The sequence below is a fragment of the Brienomyrus brachyistius genome, chromosome 1 (genome assembly GCF_023856365.1).
Source record: "Brienomyrus brachyistius isolate T26 chromosome 1, BBRACH_0.4, whole genome shotgun sequence".
Classification (NCBI taxonomy): domain Eukaryota; kingdom Metazoa; phylum Chordata; class Actinopteri; order Osteoglossiformes; family Mormyridae; genus Brienomyrus; species Brienomyrus brachyistius.
The window spans coordinates 11,218,549-11,238,625 of NC_064533.1; the positions used below are offsets into that span (position 1 = coordinate 11,218,549).

Sequence of the window (20,077 nt, forward strand, 5' to 3'; positions counted from 1 at the left end):
ACATGCTGGCACTAACCCCCGCACCTTACTTCCCATATGACCCCTCACCCCGTGCCCCCGTTCAAGGCCCCGGTTCTCCACAGAGTGGGAGCATCGATCGATGAGCGGAGCAGTCTTCATCATGTCCCTGTTTTGTGGTCGACCGTCACACATCACATCGAGCCACGACAAGCATGGTCAGAAGTGATTTACACGCTCCTTCCTTCCAGGGTACATGCACTGAGCACATGGGAAGAGACAGAGCATGTAACAGGGTATGATCACACCGCTCTGTAAATACCCGTGAATGATTTCATGTCCCACAAGGAGGGGCTGGGGTGACCGCAGGTCTCTCTGAGGCACAAGCATTTAGCACAATCAGACACCCACCACTCCACCAGACAGACTGTATATAGACATGTAAACATTTTTATTTAGTGCGTAGCACCATTGATACGAGTGACGTGTTCTCTGAAACTGTCACTGGCATGGGGTGTCGTCCCACGTGGACACAGGCTGTGTGAGTGTTCGGGGTGCATCATGAAGACACTCCCCCTGACTGGGAGGTATTCTGATCCCACTTTTGAACATTAATGCACCATCATACACACTTCGGCTGAACCTCTGACCTACAACCAGCCCCAAAGCCTTACAGCAGGTTTATCTGTGGGCGACACGTCCATGACAACGACAGATCCTGTCAAATCCAAACAGGCTGGTAAGACTTTCATCACAAATGCTCCTCAAAACCTGAAAGAAACCCTGATCCATGATATTTGCTTCTTTGCTCTGTTCTGTTTAGCACTGGAGGACAGGGTTTCCAAAAACACAGAAAGCACAAAGAGTGATTTACCATTAAAAAACTTGAATCAATTAATAAAAGTAGTAAAGTAGGCCTCCCCATTTCATATATAAACCCAGAGTATCCTGCACTGTAGAAAAAGCCCTAAAAACAATTAGCATTCAGCAGGTTGCCTCAAATACCACAGGATAACATTCACAGTAAACAACATGCTGACCCCACAGATGTGCACAGCCCCTATCTGCACCTGCACAAAGGCTCATTCAACTCTCCTTAAGATGTAGAGGATTCCAAGGTTGTCGATGGTGATGAAGGTCCTGAAGTCAGGTGACACGTGGATCCTCTTCAGATTGGCCCCCTTCGTGTAGAAGGTCTGCAGAGTCTCGCCCTTCTCCACGTCCCACCACTGAAACGCACACAGAGGCAGCTCGTCGATGAGAACTCCCGGCCTCAGGAGCACCCGGGCACGCAGCACAAGGTCCTGACTGATGGTCCTGCCTTAATTATCTCAGCATCGATCACACAAACGGGCACTAGCGAAAACTGCATGGGCGTTCGATGGAATCCGACTATGCGGTTTCGGACAGTGTGTTCTAATGGATGACACCGAGGTTCATTCTTCACGGACTGTGATGAAAGAATGAAACAGTAAAATGAAGGGACTGTATCAGCCAACAGAGATTCCAAAAGTGGCAATGAGTGTGACGTCAACCCAGGGAACAGGCCCACCACCTGAACCTGTCCCACAATTCCCTAGGGCTCCTGATTGATGATATCTAGTGACAATGTGTCATGTACATCACACTTTTTAGTTGAATGATAATGCATTGAGGGGTACAGTAAGCATGTCACCACACTGACTACCCACTGGTCTCTGAATTCTAGAATCATTCACATTATCCCCCCCCCCCCCCCCGACTATAATCCTTCCCATTCCCCCAACCCGAGTTCAGCTGCTTCCACTTTCTAAACACAATGACCCAGACACCACGCTCACTGGTGGCTTTTGGAACATTACAGGGACCTCAATGGTCTCCAGATGGTCTGGTAGTCCTGAGGTCCGATGCAGCTGTACAGGCTTACAGAACCCAGGCAGACCCGGCGTCGGCTGCTCCCCCCCCTGGGCCAGCTCGTCCGCCTAACAGCCACGATTAAGAGGCTGAGGCAGATGCGTGATTTACGGCGGCGCTACTCTCAGGGACTGGAAATCCGTAAGGAGGAAAAAGGAGGCCACGGCTCCACATGGGGGGAGACCGGGGAGGACCGCGCCTCCTCCTGTCGCCCGTCTCAGTGTTTCATTAATCATAAAATGGCTCATGGGGACAAATGTGGCCCATTTGTATTTCCCGGGCTGGCATGTCGCTGCGGCCGGCATGGAGCTAAACGCCAAGTGGGGCCCCTGCTGGCATCAGCGACCGGGACCCACCACACGGGCACCTGGGACCTGTATCCGTGCTCCTGGGGCAGAACAGGAAGTCCCGTCCCCCGACAGAGTAAGACAGCAGAAGCAGCGCAGTGAATCTCGGCGGCGTAACGGTATTTATGGTGCCGTTTAAATAGCAGTGTCCCATCATCAGCACTACTCAGCCACATCTGTCAAAAGCAGAGCAGGAGAGCTGTGGAGGAGATGAGGAGCGCAGTGTAAAGAAGCTCACAGCTTAAACGCCCAGCGCATCCAGTCACAGCTGCTGACAGACGGGAAACGGTGCAGAAGCGCAGGATTAACAGCCATGTTTCGAACGTCTTGCGCAAGCAGCACCAGCGGGACGATCACATCAGCACACGCGCCACTCCGGAGGGGCCTGGTACAGGCGGATCAGGATGACAGGCAATCGCTAAGCTAAATGAAGTCCTAACGGCCTTAAGGCTGCAGGCATGCAGGACAGGAAGAGAGGCATTAAGCAAAGACTCAGAAAGGCAGCTGCCCGGCAGTGACTCCCAGCCTCTGGGGACGTCAGCGCCCCCTGCTGGAATGTGCGGTAATACAGGGAACCCTGGGACTGAGCGACGCCCCGATAAACTATGAGCTGAGTGAGACAGCTTGGCAGGGCCGGAGCTGGCTGGACAGAACACCCAGGGCACTGCATAACACTCCATAAACACACCGGCTGTGCGTGTAAATCAGAGGGAACAGACACCGAGGATCAGTGGTGGGAAAGGAGACAATGAACATCACCAGTATCTGACACTCGTGAAATGCGGGAAAAAGTGAACCTCGTATGGGACACGAGAGACAGAGAGGACACAATTCTCAGAGCCAGATGACTGTGTGTGTGTGTGTGTGTGTGTGTGTCCTCAGCACTAACAGGCTTCCCTGATGCAGCACGAAGACAGAAACAGCAGCTTGTCCCCGAATCCTCTGAGAACAGCTTAAACATTACAAACTGCTATTTTTACCTGCTTTTATTAAAGCAAAAAACGGCTTTTAACCTGACGCCAGCATTGAGACAGAGAGGCTAAAGCAGGCATGCAGGCTAGGGGGTGGGGGATGGGCGCGCAGAGGAAGCCTCCACCGGAGAGAAGCACGCTGGGCCCAGGGAGCAGCCAGCCGGGGTATAGGGGATGGGGCACCAGGGTAACGCGGCGGCTGGAGACTCCGCCCAGCGATTCAGCCGCAGCCATGAACACAAACACAGGAGGGCATCCATCCCGCAGAGCAGCAGGACGCTCACTGCGTGCCTCCATTCACCCTTTGACCATCGTTACCAGTGAACCAGTCTCGGCTGTTTCCACATCCGGTGCAGAATTTACTGCATCCTTCTGTATTCCATCTGTAAACTGGCAGAAGGACCATTTACTGGGAGACTGATCAAAGCGAATGAGCAAATCGACTCTCCGCGGAGCGTCAACGGAGAGAGCGTGTGGCGTCGGCTCACTGGTACACACCGTGTTGGTATATACTGCTGTATATACAGCAAAATAAATTCACAAATATGATAGGTGTAACTAAATTAGCAGGAAAACAAGCAAAGAGGGAGGTCTACAGGTCAGAGGATGGAGGGAAGGCGAAAGAGGAGAACAGGCCTCAGTGGAGAAGTGGTAAACATGTTGCCAATACCCAGGAGGCACTGCCTCGCCTCAATCGCCTCGCCTGTGCCCTCTCTGCACGTTTGGCTGTAAATGTCGCCCAGACCCTACTCAGAGTGGGCTGTCTGTAGCGGTGTGGGGTGGTCGGGGGGGCTGGGGTGTAGGCGAGACAGTAACATCGTTGCAGACAGACCACTCAGCAGCATTAATGCAGCAGCGGCTTTGAGGGGAGTGCTACTGACAGGCCGCAGGCTTTGTCTAACTCCGCATTAGTGGCAGGCGGAGCAGAGCCACACTGATTAATAGCTGCCGACGCAGGCTGCTGTCACGCACCGTTTGCACATAGTAACGGCAGCAAGTCGTTGAAGATGCAGCCGAGCCGGCCGCTCCCCAGTGTATTATGTCATCAGGCTGTCAGGCCATCCAATCAGAGAGGTCCGCCGAGGATCTCCGGCCTGCGCTCCGATTGGACGGCCTGACATTGTCACTGTGTGTAATTTGCGGCGCGCCAAGGAGAGCAGTCAGCCAAAGACACACCCACCCAGAGATGCCCCCTCCACATACCAAAAGCTGACTAGAGCTGCTCGTTAACTAATTACAGCACATGAACAGGGGGGTGGGGAGTGGCTTTCTTCACAGATTAAAGCAGACCTCCCATAGCAAAACCATTACAGTTGAAAATGAGCACAGCTGTCGCCTACGTTCACCTGCCCCGCGCCATGCCTGCACACAGGAGCATCGATCCCAGGCCATCCCCAGGGCCTCATGTCCGCGTGCTATTAGCACGGCCAATCAGAAGCCATCGACCCCTGCTTGACCGTCCCAGAGGTGACAGAGCTAACGACATGTGCGGCGTACAGACGCGGATGACGGCTACGGGTGTGAAGCGATCCCGGAGAATGCAGGGCTGGGTGTGATATTACCCACCCATCCACCCACATGCCCAACCCATTTCCACCACTCACTGCCTAAGAAGATGGCGTGCGCACGTGCCCACACACGCACACACCATGCTGCTGTTATTGCCCTTCTCAGATATATTTACTCTGTATTTCATTACCAAATGGACAGCATTCAGTCTAACACACAAGAACAGGTGACCAGATCCTCTGGGATCAGAGGGATCTTTCTGCAGGCTGCAGCTTGCGGGGTTGTGACAAGCCGTCACCGGCTCACACCAAGTACGGAACGTTCCGGAAGCTTTCCTCTGGTCTGAGAGGAATGAGTCCCCCGCAGCTAGAAGAAAGCCTTCTGTGGCATGTGGGGGTTAGGAGGCAGCCTCTCGCTGGGCTGAGCTGAAAGCTCTGGCGCCCCCTGCTGAATGGATAGGTCACATCGGCCCGATTCTCCGACAGTAAAACCAAGCCAGGAACGATAAAAAGGCAATATAACCCTAAGCCTGGTGACTGAGCCCTACAGACGGAGACCTTAACACCGTCACGCCTGTGGATCCTTCAGTCTGAGGGCCTCACTCACCTTGACGTAGCCTCCTGTGGACACCAGCACCCTGTCGTCAGGCGAGAAGTGCAGGTCTGTCACCCAGCCGCCATGCAGTGAGTCCATAGAGTCCTTGCTTCCGCTGGAGCAGATCCTGAGCAGCGAGCCGTCCGGCACACACCAGAGCTGGGGAGACGCGGAGGGACGTGGGTCACGCACAGGGGAGAAGATGTGGCGGACAGGAGCGGCACAGCGGCCCGAGGAGGAGTCGGAAAAGGGGAGTGAGGAGTCATGGCCTAGGCGCAGACTTCCTGCCCCTGATACGTACCCGAATCTCGCCGTTGTCGTCCCCGGTGGCCAGCACTGCGCTGTCCCAGGAGAAACAGCAGCTACGGATGCAGCCCTGATGCCCCGTCAATCTGTGTAGGCAGCTCCAGCTGTGGAGGCTCCACACCTGAAGGAAGGAAGACAGGGGGGTGCAAAGATGAAGGACTGAAGGAAGAGGGGGCGGGGCCTGTGGGACTCACAGAGCTGGCTCAGAGGGAGCTCACTGCACACAGCCACACTGGATGCTGAACACTGGCAGCTGGGCACACCCATAACGCATGCCGGCCCACAAGGAGGCACCAAAATGAGCAGGAAGAAAAACACCCGCACCGTCCTTGGCTGAGGAGAACGCGGTACAGCTTCCTCCAGCCCTGTGTGGTACTTAGTCTGCCTGTCTGACAAGAACACCGCCCTCCCACGCTTCACATCTTAAAAGGTGCCTAGCACTAACTCCCAGAATACACCAGAGACAGATCATCCACTCAGAGCAGAGCATCCTCCCACAGAACAACCAATAAGAGCACAGGAAAGGCCTGTGGGGAGGGCTTTTGAGATTCCCTGTTGGTCAGCCCCGCCCCCTCCTGTTACCTTGGCAGTCTTGTCGGTGGAGACTGTGGCAAACACACGTCCGTTAGGCGAGGCGTCACATGACAGGATGGAGGCCTGGTGACAGGAGATGTCCTGGACCCGGTCCCCGGTGGCCATGTCCCACACCTGCCACACAGACGACAGTTAACGGTGACGCAAATGTCCACGTCGAGACACGCCACACAGGGAGGGACAAAGTGACCCATTTGTCATTGGTCTCTCAGAGAACACGCCGCTCGCTGTGACGACAGCAGGACGAACACAGTGTGTCCCGTGCATGACTGCGAGCACACTGGCCGCCTTCCAAGCCCTCTCCTCTATCAAAGTCACTCCTGCAATGTCAGCCGGTGATAAAAAAGCTTCTCACTGAAGCCTGTGAGACTCCCCTACCTTAACGGTGCCGTCGTAAGACCAGGACAGCAGGCCGGAAGAGGAGGGAGAAGAGGCCAGGAACAAAAACCTCCTGACCTGCTCCGTGTGACCCTGTAACACCCGACACTCCCCTGTCTTCCACTTCCACACCTGCAGGGGGAACCCAAGAGCTAGATCAAGTCATATCATAAAGTCAAGGCATGTCGCTGCGCAGAGGGCCTAGTAATACACTGCTAGTCAGTGGTCACTGCGCATCCATTTAAACAGCAAAGTCGACATGAGAACCGCACCCTGATGGAGGCGTCCTCCGAGGATGAGACGAGCAGCTGCCCGTCGGCGTTAAACTGGCAATGCAGCACCATCCGCGAGTGGCCAGTAAGGGTGCACAGGACATCCCCAGAGGGCAGCGCCAGCATCTGGGGGCACAGATGAGCACGTCACATAGGCGGTCACTCAACCCAACCTCCCAGTAAACAAGCTTTAATGCAGTCAGTACTAATTAGCAACATCATTATACCAGAGTTTCTCAACCCGGTCCTCTTTGCTTCCAGAGGGAGCAAAACGTGGCCCCATCTGCTGGTCCCAGGAGGATCAGGCTGAGAAACGCTGCTTTAGATTTCAACAGACAGGAAGGATTTTAGCACATCATTAAAAACTTAAAGCTTTCTGTATTTGTCAAGACTTTATTTCCTTAGAGAAAGTTTTGATTTTATGCCTGATAAATAAGCTGAAGTACTGAGGCAGCAGGAAAAGTGGAAAAAAGGGAGATTCCGAAAACAAACAACTGGAGGGCCAAAGAAAATGAAGGAGTGCAGTGAGGCAGCTAGAGAGGGAGGGAGAGGAAAAAGGCAAGAGGCTCGGCGCAGATGCTCTGGGAGCGACTACTTAGGTCTGTCTCTCTTCATTGGCCAGACGTGTCCTCTGGAGGGACTGCAGTGCGAGTGAAGAAGAGCCACTTCTGAAGAAAGTGCTGGAAATACATATGGCTCCCAAAGAAGTGAGTGAGCGATTTTGGGGAAGAGGCACTTGGGACAAACATCAGGACTGATGATGTTGTACCTATGTAGCCGGGGGGGGGGGGTCGGCAAGTGAACCTCCTCACAGATAGAGACTCCCCCCCCCAGTTAAACAGCAGTGCAAGTGCGTTTCCTGGCATGCCGGCGTCTCGCTACTGTTCCACACTGAATTATTAAAGCTGCAGACTTCAGGGGCACAGGGGAGGCTGGAGGACATGTCAAGGCCCCGCCCCCGAAAACGGGGGATGTCATGCGTGATGTCATGTGTCTGTGTTTACGTCGGGCTCGTAGGGACGCAGTGTGGTTCCATGGGTGGAGACGTTTTCACACCCGGACTCATGTGGGAATTCTTGACAGATCCAGAAGACAAAAACCCACTGATATTCTCCTGCTCTCTCTTTCTTTCTAAAACACAGACGCTTAACCGCATGGGCTGCAGCCCAGTGGAGTCCCATCAGCTTGTGGCCTGTACTACATGCTACCATGGAAATACCTCTTGGTAATTCTTGGCTGAGGTCTGTGCCCCCACCAGGCCAGCTGCAGCACTCCTTTCTCAGGTGCGACAGCACTGAGATGGTCTCCTGCCCTGGAGTCCTCAGGTTGCCTGTCCGCCATCATTCGTTGCCGTGGCAGCACAGCTACACCGTTACCGTCTCTCTCGGCGTCTCACGGAAGCCGAGACTCACACCAGCTGCAGGTGTCTCTCTCATAGCCTCTCGCGATAAAAATAACCGTAAAGGCTGCCTATTTTCACCAGGCTGATGCTGCTATTTTCAATGAGCCGATGCTGGAGATGGCTAGAACTGCAGGCCGGCCCCAGCACGCTCACCCTGCCCTCCCCACCTCGATTACGAGCGTCTGCCCACCTTCACGCTGCCTGTGTCTAGGCCCAGGGCCACAAGCCTGCTCCTGACCCCCAGGGCCAGCAGCTGAAGAGTCCAGAAGCTGAAGCTCCTCAGCACCTGCCTAGCAGTCGGTATCCGACCTGCCTGAGACAGAACACACACACACACACACACACACACACACACAGACAGACACACACACACAGACAGACAGACACACACAGACACACACATGTAGTCACAGGAGGCTAACCTCAACCACACACACAGTTATTGGTGGCTAAACTCAAGCCCCCCATCCATACACACATGCATGTTTATATTCATATCTTTGTGGGGACCATCCATTCATTTCTATAGGCAAAACCCTAACCCCAGCAATGACAACCTTATCTGCTACCCAGCCCTAACCTTAATGATAAGTAACCAAACAAAATACAAGACTTTTGGCATTTTTGATTGAGTCACAAATTGTTCTACAATTGCGATTCCCCTTGGGGGGGACTGACAAAGTGGTCAAGTAGGGATATTCGATCCTACCTGCAGTCACATCACACACCATGACTCACGATGCCACTATCCGCAAAGCCTGCCATGGGGATGCAGCCCTCGGCGATGGACTGATGCCAGCAGGCCAGTGAATCCCACCAGGACAACCCGTGTGATTCGGCATGTGACCCCCAGTAAGCTACCCGCAAGGCCAGTCACACAAGAGTGCCCCCCCCCCGGAATATAATCCCTGGCATGACTCAGGCGCCCTCAGGCCACACCTGGCTGAGCCGATGGACGGGAAGGGCGAGTGGACGACTGAGGGGTGACAGGAAGTACAGAGGTGAGGTGGGGGGGCCGGAGGGTTACGGCGAAAAGTGGAGGAGAAGCAGGGCTGTGAGCGGAGGGCTGGAACAGAGCGGCGGATGATCCCCCCCCCCCACCTGCACGACCCCGTCTTCCCGCCCCAGGGCCACGGCAAGGGGGGCGCGGCACAGCGCCACACAGTGAATCCGGGACTCCTGCGCCTCCGCCTGGAGCACCACCTCTCCCGTCGTCCCGTCTCGGACCTGAGGATGCACAAACACAAGCGGGTCGCTGCGTCACAGGTCACAGTACTTTCCTGTCCAAAGAGAACTGCGGAAAAAAAGAAGCAAACCAGAGCCTGACCTGTAATCGATTCATGTTGTCCGCAGCCAGGATGGTGACTGTAGCCCCATCAAAAAGCACGTCGGAGTCCCGCTTCAGGGAGACTGCGCTAGAGGTGTGGATCTGGCAGGTTTTCCAAAGCTACAGAAGACAGGAGAAGCTCAAAGCAAGTACAGATCACATTACCAGAACATTAGAGAAGAGCTGTTTGGTCATTACATAACAGCTGTCACAGCAAGGGGGCGCTCTACGGACACTCGGGTGAGCAGGAGACGCCCCCAGAGATGACCGCTCACCCTGACAGTCTCGTCGGAGGAGCACGAGAGGAGGAGAGAGCCGTCCGGAGAGAAGCGGACGCAGTGCACCCAGCTCAGGTGACCCCTGAAGTCGGTGATCTTCTTCTTGGTCTCCATGTCCCACAGCTGAAGCAGGATTCAAAGAGACAGACTGCGAGTCAGCGCCGAAGGCGGGGGCACAAGACGCTGCGAGCAGGCAGGGAGAGTCAGCGCCAAAGGCGGGGGCATAAGACGCTGCGAGCAGGCAGGGAGAGTCAGCGCCGAAGGCGGGGGCACAGCACGCTGCGAGCAGGCAGGGAGAGTCAGCGCCGAAGGCGGGAGCACAGCACACTGCGAGCAGGCAGGGAGAGTCAGCGCGGAAGGCGGGGGCACAACACACTGCGAGCAGGCAGGGAGAGTCAGCGCCGAAGGCGGGGGCACAACACACTGCGAGCAGGCAGGGAGAGTCAGCGCGGAAGGCAGGGGCACAACACACTGCGAGCAGGCAGGGAGAGTCAGCGCATAACTCCGAGCGAACTCACCACCAGTCACCTGCAAAACCTTAAGATAACCAGCTCACCAGAAATTATCTATCATCTATCAAGACACTAGGACCCAGGCCATGTACAGGGCTGTGTTAATTCCTTGTGAAAACCCAGTCTTCTTTCCACGCACCACAGAGTTATATATTATAATATATCATAGTGCTTGTGCTTCCTGCAAAACGACAATGCATCATTACTCCAGAATTAACTCCACTATTAACTTCAGAAGAACCACCTTTCTGTGGGATTAGGTAATAATAGTCCGATTTTCTCTGAATAGTCTTTCCGTTAGCTTTGACTATAACCAGATACAAACATTCCAAAACTCAGCTGGCTATTCATGTGACCATGTGACCGTTCACGTGACCGCTGGACAGCCTGAGGTCTCATGGGAGCCCTGGCATCCTACCTCGACGGCGTAGTGGGAGAGTGCCACGGCGACCAGCTTGCTGCTGGGGCAGTAGTCGCAGAACTGCACCGTGCTCAGGCGGCTGGTGCGGATCTCAGAGAGCAGCTCCCCCGTCTCCACACTGAACATCTGCCAACATAAAGAAGCCTGCTCACCTGGTGACCGAAGGATGTCGGTGCGCTGCACGGGTCATCAATAACCGCGATTACGGGCGGGGTAAAGTGACAGACCCGCGCGGGGCTCCGTATGCCTGCTGATCCCCGCTCTGCCCACGGGGGCTCCCCTTGTTCACTCATGAATAATAGATTCAGCCCAGCTGGGAGGCTGTGGAAGCGGGCCACCACCCCAGCCCAGGCCTGCTGGGGCGTAGCAATGCCATCCAGTACCGGCACACAGTCGTTAGCGCCTCTGTCAGCAGGCTAATTAACACGGCTGCCAGCCAGAGATCGGAGCAGCATCCTTTGCTCTGAAGTGAAACAGAACTCAAGCCCATACACGCACACATACAAGCCGAGCCCATATATATATATATGCTGATCCCCGCTCTGCCCACGGGGGCTCCCCTTGTTCCCCATATATATATACACACACACACACACACACACACACACACACACACACACACACACACACACACACACACACACACACACACACACACACACACACACACACACACACACACGCACACGCACACACACAGCAAATGTTTTTTTTCCCCTGAGGCCTCAGAAATTAAATGTGGGTAGATGTCCCAACACAGGCAAGACACCTGTAACCTCCCTGGTCAGCTCACGCCCGCGCTGTACGAGCGCATTCTCTCTCGGGACATGGTGGGGCTGCCTAGCTGCTGAAGCCACTGGCCATCTGGCCCAGCTGGACAGGACAACGCGCACATACTCACAAAGACTGCATTTTTGGCGGCACAAAAAAGGTGCTTGCTGTCTGCGGACCAGCTGCTGCACTTCACTATGGTTTCTAGCTCCTCATCTTGGTCACCCAGGAACTCCTTGATGTCGATGGACTTCCATTCGTTCGCCGACGAAACGTCCCACAACTGTCAACAAACATGGCTGCTGTTATTCCCTTAAATGGAAAAATGGGTGGAGCTCAGAAGTCTGGGTAGCAAAAAGGGGTGGGGTTATACAGGGATGTGGGAAGAATTATGTTCAAAGACAGACAGGCAGATGGGTGGAGTCTCTCCTCATACGGGTGGGGTAAATGGAAGAGGACACACCTTCAGTGTCCCGTCGTTGGAAGACGAGGCCAGGAACTTGTCGTCGGGTGAGAAGCAGCAGTGGTTGACTGGGCCCATGTGGCCAAACATGGTGTTCTGAGAGGACTGCCGGTTTGGGTTCCATAGCTGGGGAGAGAGCGACGGGTCCAAGGGTCACCCTCAGACGGTACGCCAGCCACAGCCTCCCTCTCACGTGAGTGTACGTCATTCGCGGCGTGGCCTCCTGCAGCCCCCACCCTCACCTTGGTGTTCATCATGCTGTCGTTGGAGCAAGTGGCCAGCAGGATGCGCCGTCGCGCGTTTGTGAACTGGCAGTGGTTCACCTGCTCCTCGTGCTCCTCGTCGAAGGTCCGGTTCAGCATCCCGCTCTCGGCGTTCCAGAGCTGGGTCAGAAACATGCCGATGAAGGGCCCCCGTAAAAGTACACATTACCCCCAAAGCTCAATTAAATTTATTTTTATGTAGCGCCTTTCACAACAAAAGTTGCCCAAATGCACTTGACAAGAGTGTGTGACAATCCATTACTAGATCATCATTTATACAGAATGCCTCTGGGTGTCCAAAGACGACTGACTGCCCAACTCAACCCCCCCACCCCCCCTCCCCCATTTATACAATGACTTGAAGTCCCCCACCCCAACCGCCGTAAATTAAATGTTCAACTTGCCTATTTGCTTGCTTAATGCCACTAGCAAATCAATATCATGCCCATGCCCCTTAGCTCAGATTGGCCATATCGTGTGACTTGTTGGCCTGAGATGTCAACCAGAAAGCGCATTAGCAGCTGAGCCTGAGTGTGCTCTGGCAGCACAGTACTAAAGGTCTGCTGGGGCTCATTAGATGCTTAGCCAGGCTCACAGCGGCACCGGGACTCAAGCCTCCCGCCGTGGTGGCAGAGAGAGCAGGAACGATGCTGAAGATGACATGGTGGAGCTGAGCTCGCCCGCTCCCAGTCACCCCTTACCCTGATTTTCTTGTCGCTGGAGCAGGTAGCGATAAGCCTGTCATCAGGAGAGAAAGCACAGCACAGCACCTCGTCCTCGTGCGCCTGGATGTCGAGGAGCTTCTCTCCGGTTGTCGTCTTAAATACCTGTGGCCACAAAAAAAGAAAGAAAAAAAAAGTGACCAATCAATGAGGTCTTTGAAGAAGCACAGGTCCACATGTGCAAAAAGCGCAGTCTGCTTCCAGCTGTGAGATGCCCAGCATCTCAGTAAAGGTGGCCCTCTAGTGGAATTTTCAGAACATTATACTTTCTCGTGGAAACAGGAGATTAGTAGAGAGGCTTACGTTGAGGATGCTGCCTGAGCCACAGGAGGCGATCTTTTGACCATTTCGGGAGAAGCAGGCATACAATATGGATCCCTGAAGTGGTTTGACCACCAGGTGGGACAAATTCTCCAGGCTGCTCTTATTACTGGAACGGAACAAAGTGTACAATCAAGCACATTTCATCAGCTCCAAGATGTCAAGTTCCAGCCAATGAGAATAGAGCATGCACCCAGACGTGCCTGAGATACCTACACCCAGTCCAGGTAGAACTCGCCCCCGCCACTGGCTCGCTCCTGTGCCCGTAAGTGGGCCTGCCGGTATACCTCGGAGGAGTTTGGCTGGGCCAGGCCGAGCTGCACCACGTCTGGGAAAGGCTTCTGCTCCAGGTGGTACCCATTCACTGAGAGGAACTCCTGAAACTGCTCTCGCACGGTGCTATTCTACAAGCCCACCAGGGGGCGAAAGAGGGAGACAAGGAGCAACATTGATAGACAACAGGCAGTGAGAAAGAGAAATAATGAATTTATGAGGCAAAGAGAGTGAAAGTGGAATTTATACAGAGACAGGCACTGTTACTGCATAATCTATCTTCACTATGCATAACCACATGACCTCCACAGACCTCTTTATCAAGTATAGTGGAGTATTCCAGATAGTCGTTGATGAGAGGGGCGGGTCCCATGATCTGAGCTTTGGTACTGACCCAATTCAAGGAGAACATGAGTTCACACAGCTCCTACGAAACAAAAAGAGCACATTCTGAATTATAAATTGAATTACTGCCAGCATAGAAGGTGGCCAGTCAAACCCTGTACCAGTTTAATAAAGATTAATATTCACTTAAGCTGATAAGCTGAGCACCTTGATCAATGCCACTGACCAATGGCTTTGCTTCATTTTATCTTTCAGCTTGGTTACTTAACCATGTGCGAGACACGTCGTTAATATGAGACGAGGCATACAGTGTGAGATCCATGTAGCGGGTGTTGGTCTAAGGGTGATACCTTGGAAAGCTCAGCCTGAGCCATGTGGTAGGTGAGGTATCTGAACCAATAGAGACTCTCCTCATTGCCAGACAACTGGGGTCCCCTCTTGTAGAACTGGTTGTACTGACGCACTACTTTGGAGTGCAGTTCCTGAGGAACAACGCACACCGAAGTCAGGCTTGGGGGCTCTTCTGATTCCAAAGAGCCACAGACACATACAAACGCACCCATATGCAAAACTAGCACTGCAATATAATTCTAAAGGGAATTCATTCAACTGTAGTGTTAAACCTTCCCCAAAGAGAGCTACTAAAAAGGAGCTTACTCCTGACTGACTGGTAGCGACTATTAAAGAACAAGGAAAGGGAAATCAGTGCAGCATTGCAAGATAAGACCCAGAATAGATCAAATGGAAGTAGATGTCAATGACAGTAGGCCTTTGAGAAGATAAGACGACAGCACACCAGCCGAATCAAGCTCTGCATGTCACGACTCCTCACACACACCCGAAAACGATCCCGGTTCTGTTCGGCGAGGAAGTCCAGCTGCAGGTCATGCAGATAGTACAGGTATGGCTTCTGGCTGCAGTCGCGAAACAGGAGCGATTTGTTCACAAACTCCTGCAGCACGTCCTCCACTTCCTCCGACTCCAGATCCCAGAGGACAGATAGGACCTTCAAGAGAACACAAGGCGAAGGGGGTTTGGTGAAACAGTGGCCAGTGCTGCCTCCTAGAGAGTTTCATGCTGAGAAGCCTGTGGTCAGGATATTGTCATTTTAACGGTTCATCTCAAGCTATTTTCTTTCTACCATTTTGTACCATCATACACATCTATGCTCTAATGCTGTTCATACCAGACATATACCCTCATACTCTCCATACCAAACACGTCGTGGCCAATACTCCCATACTCTCCATACCAAACACGTCGTGGCCAATACTCCCATACTCTCCATACCAAACACGTCGTGGCCAATACTCCCATACTCTCCATACCAAACACGTCGTGGCCAATACTCCCATACTCTCCATACCAAACACGTCGTGGCCAATACTCCCATACTCTCCATACCAAACACGTTGTGGCCAATACTCCCATACCAAACACATTGTGAAGTAGCCATTTAATAGGATCGTGTATTTGTATACCATTGTATAAATGACTGACACATAACTTATTATGATTAACAAACGAATGATTGCATAGAAAATAGTTGCAATGGCTAAGGATGTTATGGTGTTGCTGATGAAAAATAGGCCCTTCATTGCCAAACACCAAATAAAAAAATTATTATTCAATTATGAGTCATTAAAAAAACTGTTAGTTAAACATTAAACTATTGCTTAATTTAAAAGTAACCTTCATCTGGGTGATCACATTGATATGTGGGGATCTGGGATGTAACAGATGGTCAGAATATTTGATCTGTTGTCTGTCTGCATATGTCAGATTTGTGGCATGCCTCATTAGGCAGAGAAATACTGCTGCTCTCACGCATTCACTTAATGGAGTCAGTGTACTGGTGAAGGGATAGATCAAATAAGCCATAGATAGAAGTGATTTCCCTTAGAAAAGAAATTTTAGCAGTTTTAAAATGCAAACTTTTGCATTTCACCATTTATTTTGATATAATTAGGGCATTTTCTATCTTGATTTTAAAATGCACTGTGATGTAACTTTGCCCATCCCTGTATACTCCCATACACTCCATACGAAACGCATGACATATACTCCCATACCAAATGCACTGTGACCTATACTTCCACACTCTCCATACCAAACGCATTGAGACCTGTACTCCCATACTCTCCATATCAAATGCATTGTGGCCTATACTCCCATACTCTCCATACCAAACACACTGTGCCCTGTACTTTCATACTCTTCATACCAAATGCACTGTGACCTATATCCCTTTAATCTCAATACTAAACATTGTGACCTATACTCCTACGGTATACTCTCCATACCGAACACACTATGACCTATACTATCACACTCCCTATACCAGCCACACTGAGAACAATACTCCTATACTCTACAATAAACCCACGATTACCAATACGCAAGCACAGTGCTGCCCTTACTTTGGCTGGCACCTTGACATCTTTCTTCAGCACGGTGAGGTCCTTGTACAACGTTTGAGAGTCATTCTGCAGGACCGTGATGCTAGCATCCATGGCCTCGTCCAGGGCGTCGTAGTCGTACGAGGTCGATTTGCGGATGCGGCGGAACTGCTTCTGCCGCAGCTGCCGCAGGTAGTAGTCCCACCTGTCTGGGAAGTCACGAAGCAGTGCCCCGATCAGGGACACCACCAGGGGGGAGCCTGAGCCACGCGGGACACAAAAAGCAATGCATTAACCAAAGTGCTGCATCCCCAGTCTCATACATCCAGTCGACATGTGAATATCGCAAAAAAACGCCTAGTAGCTCTCACAGAATAACAGAAATACACCTAGAACTTGCCAACGGCTAAAAGAAGTGCCTATTTGGTTCTCTATGGGAAGATACGATAGCAGCATTAAGTGGGATAGTTCCCATCTGATCTGGCAGCCATTGCTGCTGCCTCTTCCGAATAATGACTCATGTGGTTCCCCCAGAGGTGGATATAAACATGCTGAGCCTGTGAAGAACATTCCCAGCAGCTCTCTCTGTTGTTCTTTTTAAAGGAATATTCGCACAGTTCATCGTTCCTTTGGTTGTATCTTGAGTTTGTGCCTTTTTGTACATTTTTTCCCTCTTAAATGCAGTCCTGATATTATTATCAGCATCTGGTTGATTTGGCATTTTGGGTTCAAGCTGCCAGGGCTGGGTATCAGTGTGTCTGGAGTTTACATGGCCTTCCTGTGCCTGTTGAGGTTTCCTCTGGACACACAGGCTTCCTACCAGACATCTAAATTGCACATAGTGTGCGATCATGTGCATGAATGCATGCCCTACGATAGGCTGGAATCACTACCATGGTATCCCCTCATAGAGACCCTGAACTACATAAGTGGTTAAGGAGGATGGATGGAGAGTCTTTTTTTCCATCTCACTGCTAAAATACAAACGCCAGCACATTTTGAGGTTAACTCACATTTGCACTCTTTGACAATACTGCCCGCCTGCTCTGGGAGCTCCCGCACCGTCCTGTTAACATACAGGGCCAGAACCTCCAAAGCTTTATTTTGGTCCAGGCTGCTCTCCACCTCCACCTCCTCTCTTTGGCCTGCAGGGAGAAGCAGAAACACACATGCCTCCACTTTGGTTTTTGTGGGGACTTCCCGCGGGATCTTCTTCGATCTCACAAAAACTGCCGAACCCATGTAGATGTTTTCAATTGAATGGGAAACCGTCATGACTGTGGCCTGCGTTCAGGCCAACATCACTGTAACCTGACAGTGGAGTGGCACCGTACCGCTCACAGAGTCCACCAGGCTCCGGTTTCGAGTAGTGAGCAGCACCCGGCACTGGACATCGAACATCTTCAGGGCCGCCCCATCCCAGATGTCGTCCAGGATCAGAAGAGTCCTGGCGACCAAAAGGAAGTCATTCCATTCGTTGTTGGGATACCGCTTGAACAAATAGAGGCAAAAAGTCCCCATTCGCAACAAAAGTGACTTCATTAATAGCACAGGTATATACAGACTATAGCTGGTTCTGGGGCACGTGCATAGACATTTCAACGGCCTGAATCTTCTCTAGGGTAACACTGGTACATACAGGTGTGATTCATACCTGGGGTACTTGTTCAGCATAAGGAATCTGAGCTGTTCCTTAGCCTCTTCAACGGAGCGGGGTCTCCGGGCAGAGGAGTTGCTTTTCTGCTCCAGACGGAAGCACAGCGACTGCATTTTCCCCAACAGCCCCGGAGGATCGACCTGGCCAATCGACAGCCAATGGACTCCTCCGGGGAAGCACTCTGAGGTTCCACATAGACAAAAGAATGATCGGCAGGATGTTAATTCTGATAATACGCCATAGACTCCACCCTCCACTAATATGTTGAGCTTCGACTCACTATTCCCACCTTGAATGAGAGCCTCGTCCCTCACGGCCTCGGCTGCCAGTACAGATTTCCCTGACCCCGCCATTCCAAACACGGTGACCCAGCCGGGGTTGTCCTTAAGCTTGTACAGCTTCTGTCGGATCGTGTTGACGAGAACTGTCCGGCTGACGAACACCACAGGCCTCTGTGGGACTCCGCCTTCAATAAGCACCATCTTAACTGAGGTATAGACACCGAGAGGTCAACGAGTACTCTTAACATAGATACAGACACACAGAGACCACTGAGGAATGGATGTAACCTAGCAAAGACAGACAAAAGACGTCATAGCACCATTATTGTTTTGTTGTTTGTGAGGATGCCCGTGTTAGCTCCTAGATTCCCATAATTCCCTGCAGTATCGACGAGAGTTTTACCATAGGGAGTACCTCCATCTGAGTAGCTCTTCTGTACCTCTGGGGAGATGAGTGGCAGATCCTGCTGTAGCAGGCAGGCCAGGTCCCCATAGCCCTCGCGGATGAGGGCATTGTACAGGGAGACGTAGGCACGGTTGTCCTTCTGCAGGACCAAGTCAACAAGGGCAGCTGCTTGCTCTCTCCTGGTGAGCTTGGATCAAGCCAGAGATGGAGGCCGGTCAGCATTTTCTTCTGCGGAACTACACCATACTAGGCCCATTTTACAAATATAAGTCACTCAAAAACATATGCAGGGCTCATTTGGCCTCAAAACTATAACAATATTTTATGTCTTGTTTCCACCAACATAGAGCCGGTGCTGGACTGGTTCTCGCTTGGCGCCTTTTGAGAACCTGCATGCATTTACACCGGTTTCAAAAAAGAAGGGAATGGAATGTTATGCAGAGAGTAAAAGTTAATATGAATTTATTTTGATATGTTTTGAATTTTTAGTCTTTATAAGCTGCTGAACTGAAAAAATAGCCTTTAAGTCCCATAGTTTTCAGGGTATGACTTGTTGCACTCTGTCTCTATGGCCTGCATCTACTTTTGTCTCCTTAAAGCCTGTATTTCTCCCCAGTCTGTGTGTGTAAGTTTATTCTTGCTCGTTGTTTTACCGCTGTCCTTTTAAAAATTGGTTAAAGAATTGTTGTCTGCCTCATGATCTCACTACCACTCAGGTGTCACAATGTTTTATTTCTTCGACCTGTGACATGTTTATAATTTATCATAAAATCTTGCCAGCCGATCATTCTTTCGTTTTCCACAGAATAAAAAATAAATGATGTAATGTTATTCCACTAACAAGCTGGCAAGTTGTTTCACTGCCAGCACTGGCGATATCAGACAAAACCAAGTTATGGAGTACATTTTCCAGGTGTTTGGAAGTTCTGGACGCGATAACCCATCCCACATTCGGCGTTACGCTTCAAAATTCTGAATTTTTCTGGTTCAGGGTCAGTTGAGGTGAAAACACATGGAACCAGTTCCAAATTGGGGAAAAAACCCGACATCGACTCTGGCATCGGTTTGGTAGAAATGAGGCATCCCACCTGCCTTGGCTTACACCATTTTCATAAATAATGAAAAGACCTTTACTCAGTCAAAACAAATCACACTGCTTACAATTAAATAATTTTTGTTTCAGGGTCTTAGTCTTTCTCATAATTTCAACAAACCTCAGACGACTCCGACATCACTGCAAGCATATACAACTCACCCTGCTGCTGACGCTATTCTCTTCATCAGTGGTCAGCACTTTGTCGCTGACCATGTGGTCCATGAGGTAAGAGGACTTGATGTCCTGCTCCAGGACAGTGCGAGAGCGCAGCAGGCAGCTCCGAGCCCGTTCCTCCATCCTGAGCTCCGGTTCCTCGGA

At 51.7% G+C, this 20,077-nt stretch overlaps 1 protein-coding gene across 2 annotated transcripts; it reads right to left on the reverse strand.

Moving 5' to 3' along the window:
• Window positions 1-386: 386 nt before the first annotated feature.
• apaf1 (apoptotic peptidase activating factor 1) lies at window positions 387-20,056 on the reverse strand. Of its 2 annotated transcripts, XM_049030872.1 has the most exons (27): window positions 19,919-20,056; window positions 18,661-18,850; window positions 18,266-18,463; window positions 17,974-18,157; window positions 17,654-17,766; window positions 17,333-17,464; window positions 16,341-16,579; window positions 14,759-14,926; window positions 14,271-14,402; window positions 13,889-14,002; window positions 13,519-13,706; window positions 13,285-13,411; window positions 12,961-13,086; window positions 12,239-12,379; window positions 11,997-12,122; window positions 11,664-11,816; window positions 10,760-10,888; window positions 9,827-9,952; window positions 9,552-9,671; window positions 9,326-9,451; window positions 8,415-8,537; window positions 6,823-6,948; window positions 6,551-6,682; window positions 6,161-6,286; window positions 5,574-5,699; window positions 5,285-5,431; window positions 387-1,187 (listed from the first exon to the last, which is right to left on the reverse strand). In XM_049030872.1, the coding sequence occupies exons 1-27, from the start codon at window positions 20,054-20,056 to the stop codon at window positions 1,041-1,043; spliced, it is 3,897 nt and encodes a 1,298-aa protein (XP_048886829.1). In that variant the 3' UTR covers window positions 387-1,040. The 2 variants fall into 2 exon arrangements, with proteins under 2 accessions (XP_048886829.1, XP_048886835.1); XM_049030878.1 differs by lacking the exon at window positions 8,415-8,537.
• Between the last annotated feature and the right edge of the window lie 21 nt (window positions 20,057-20,077).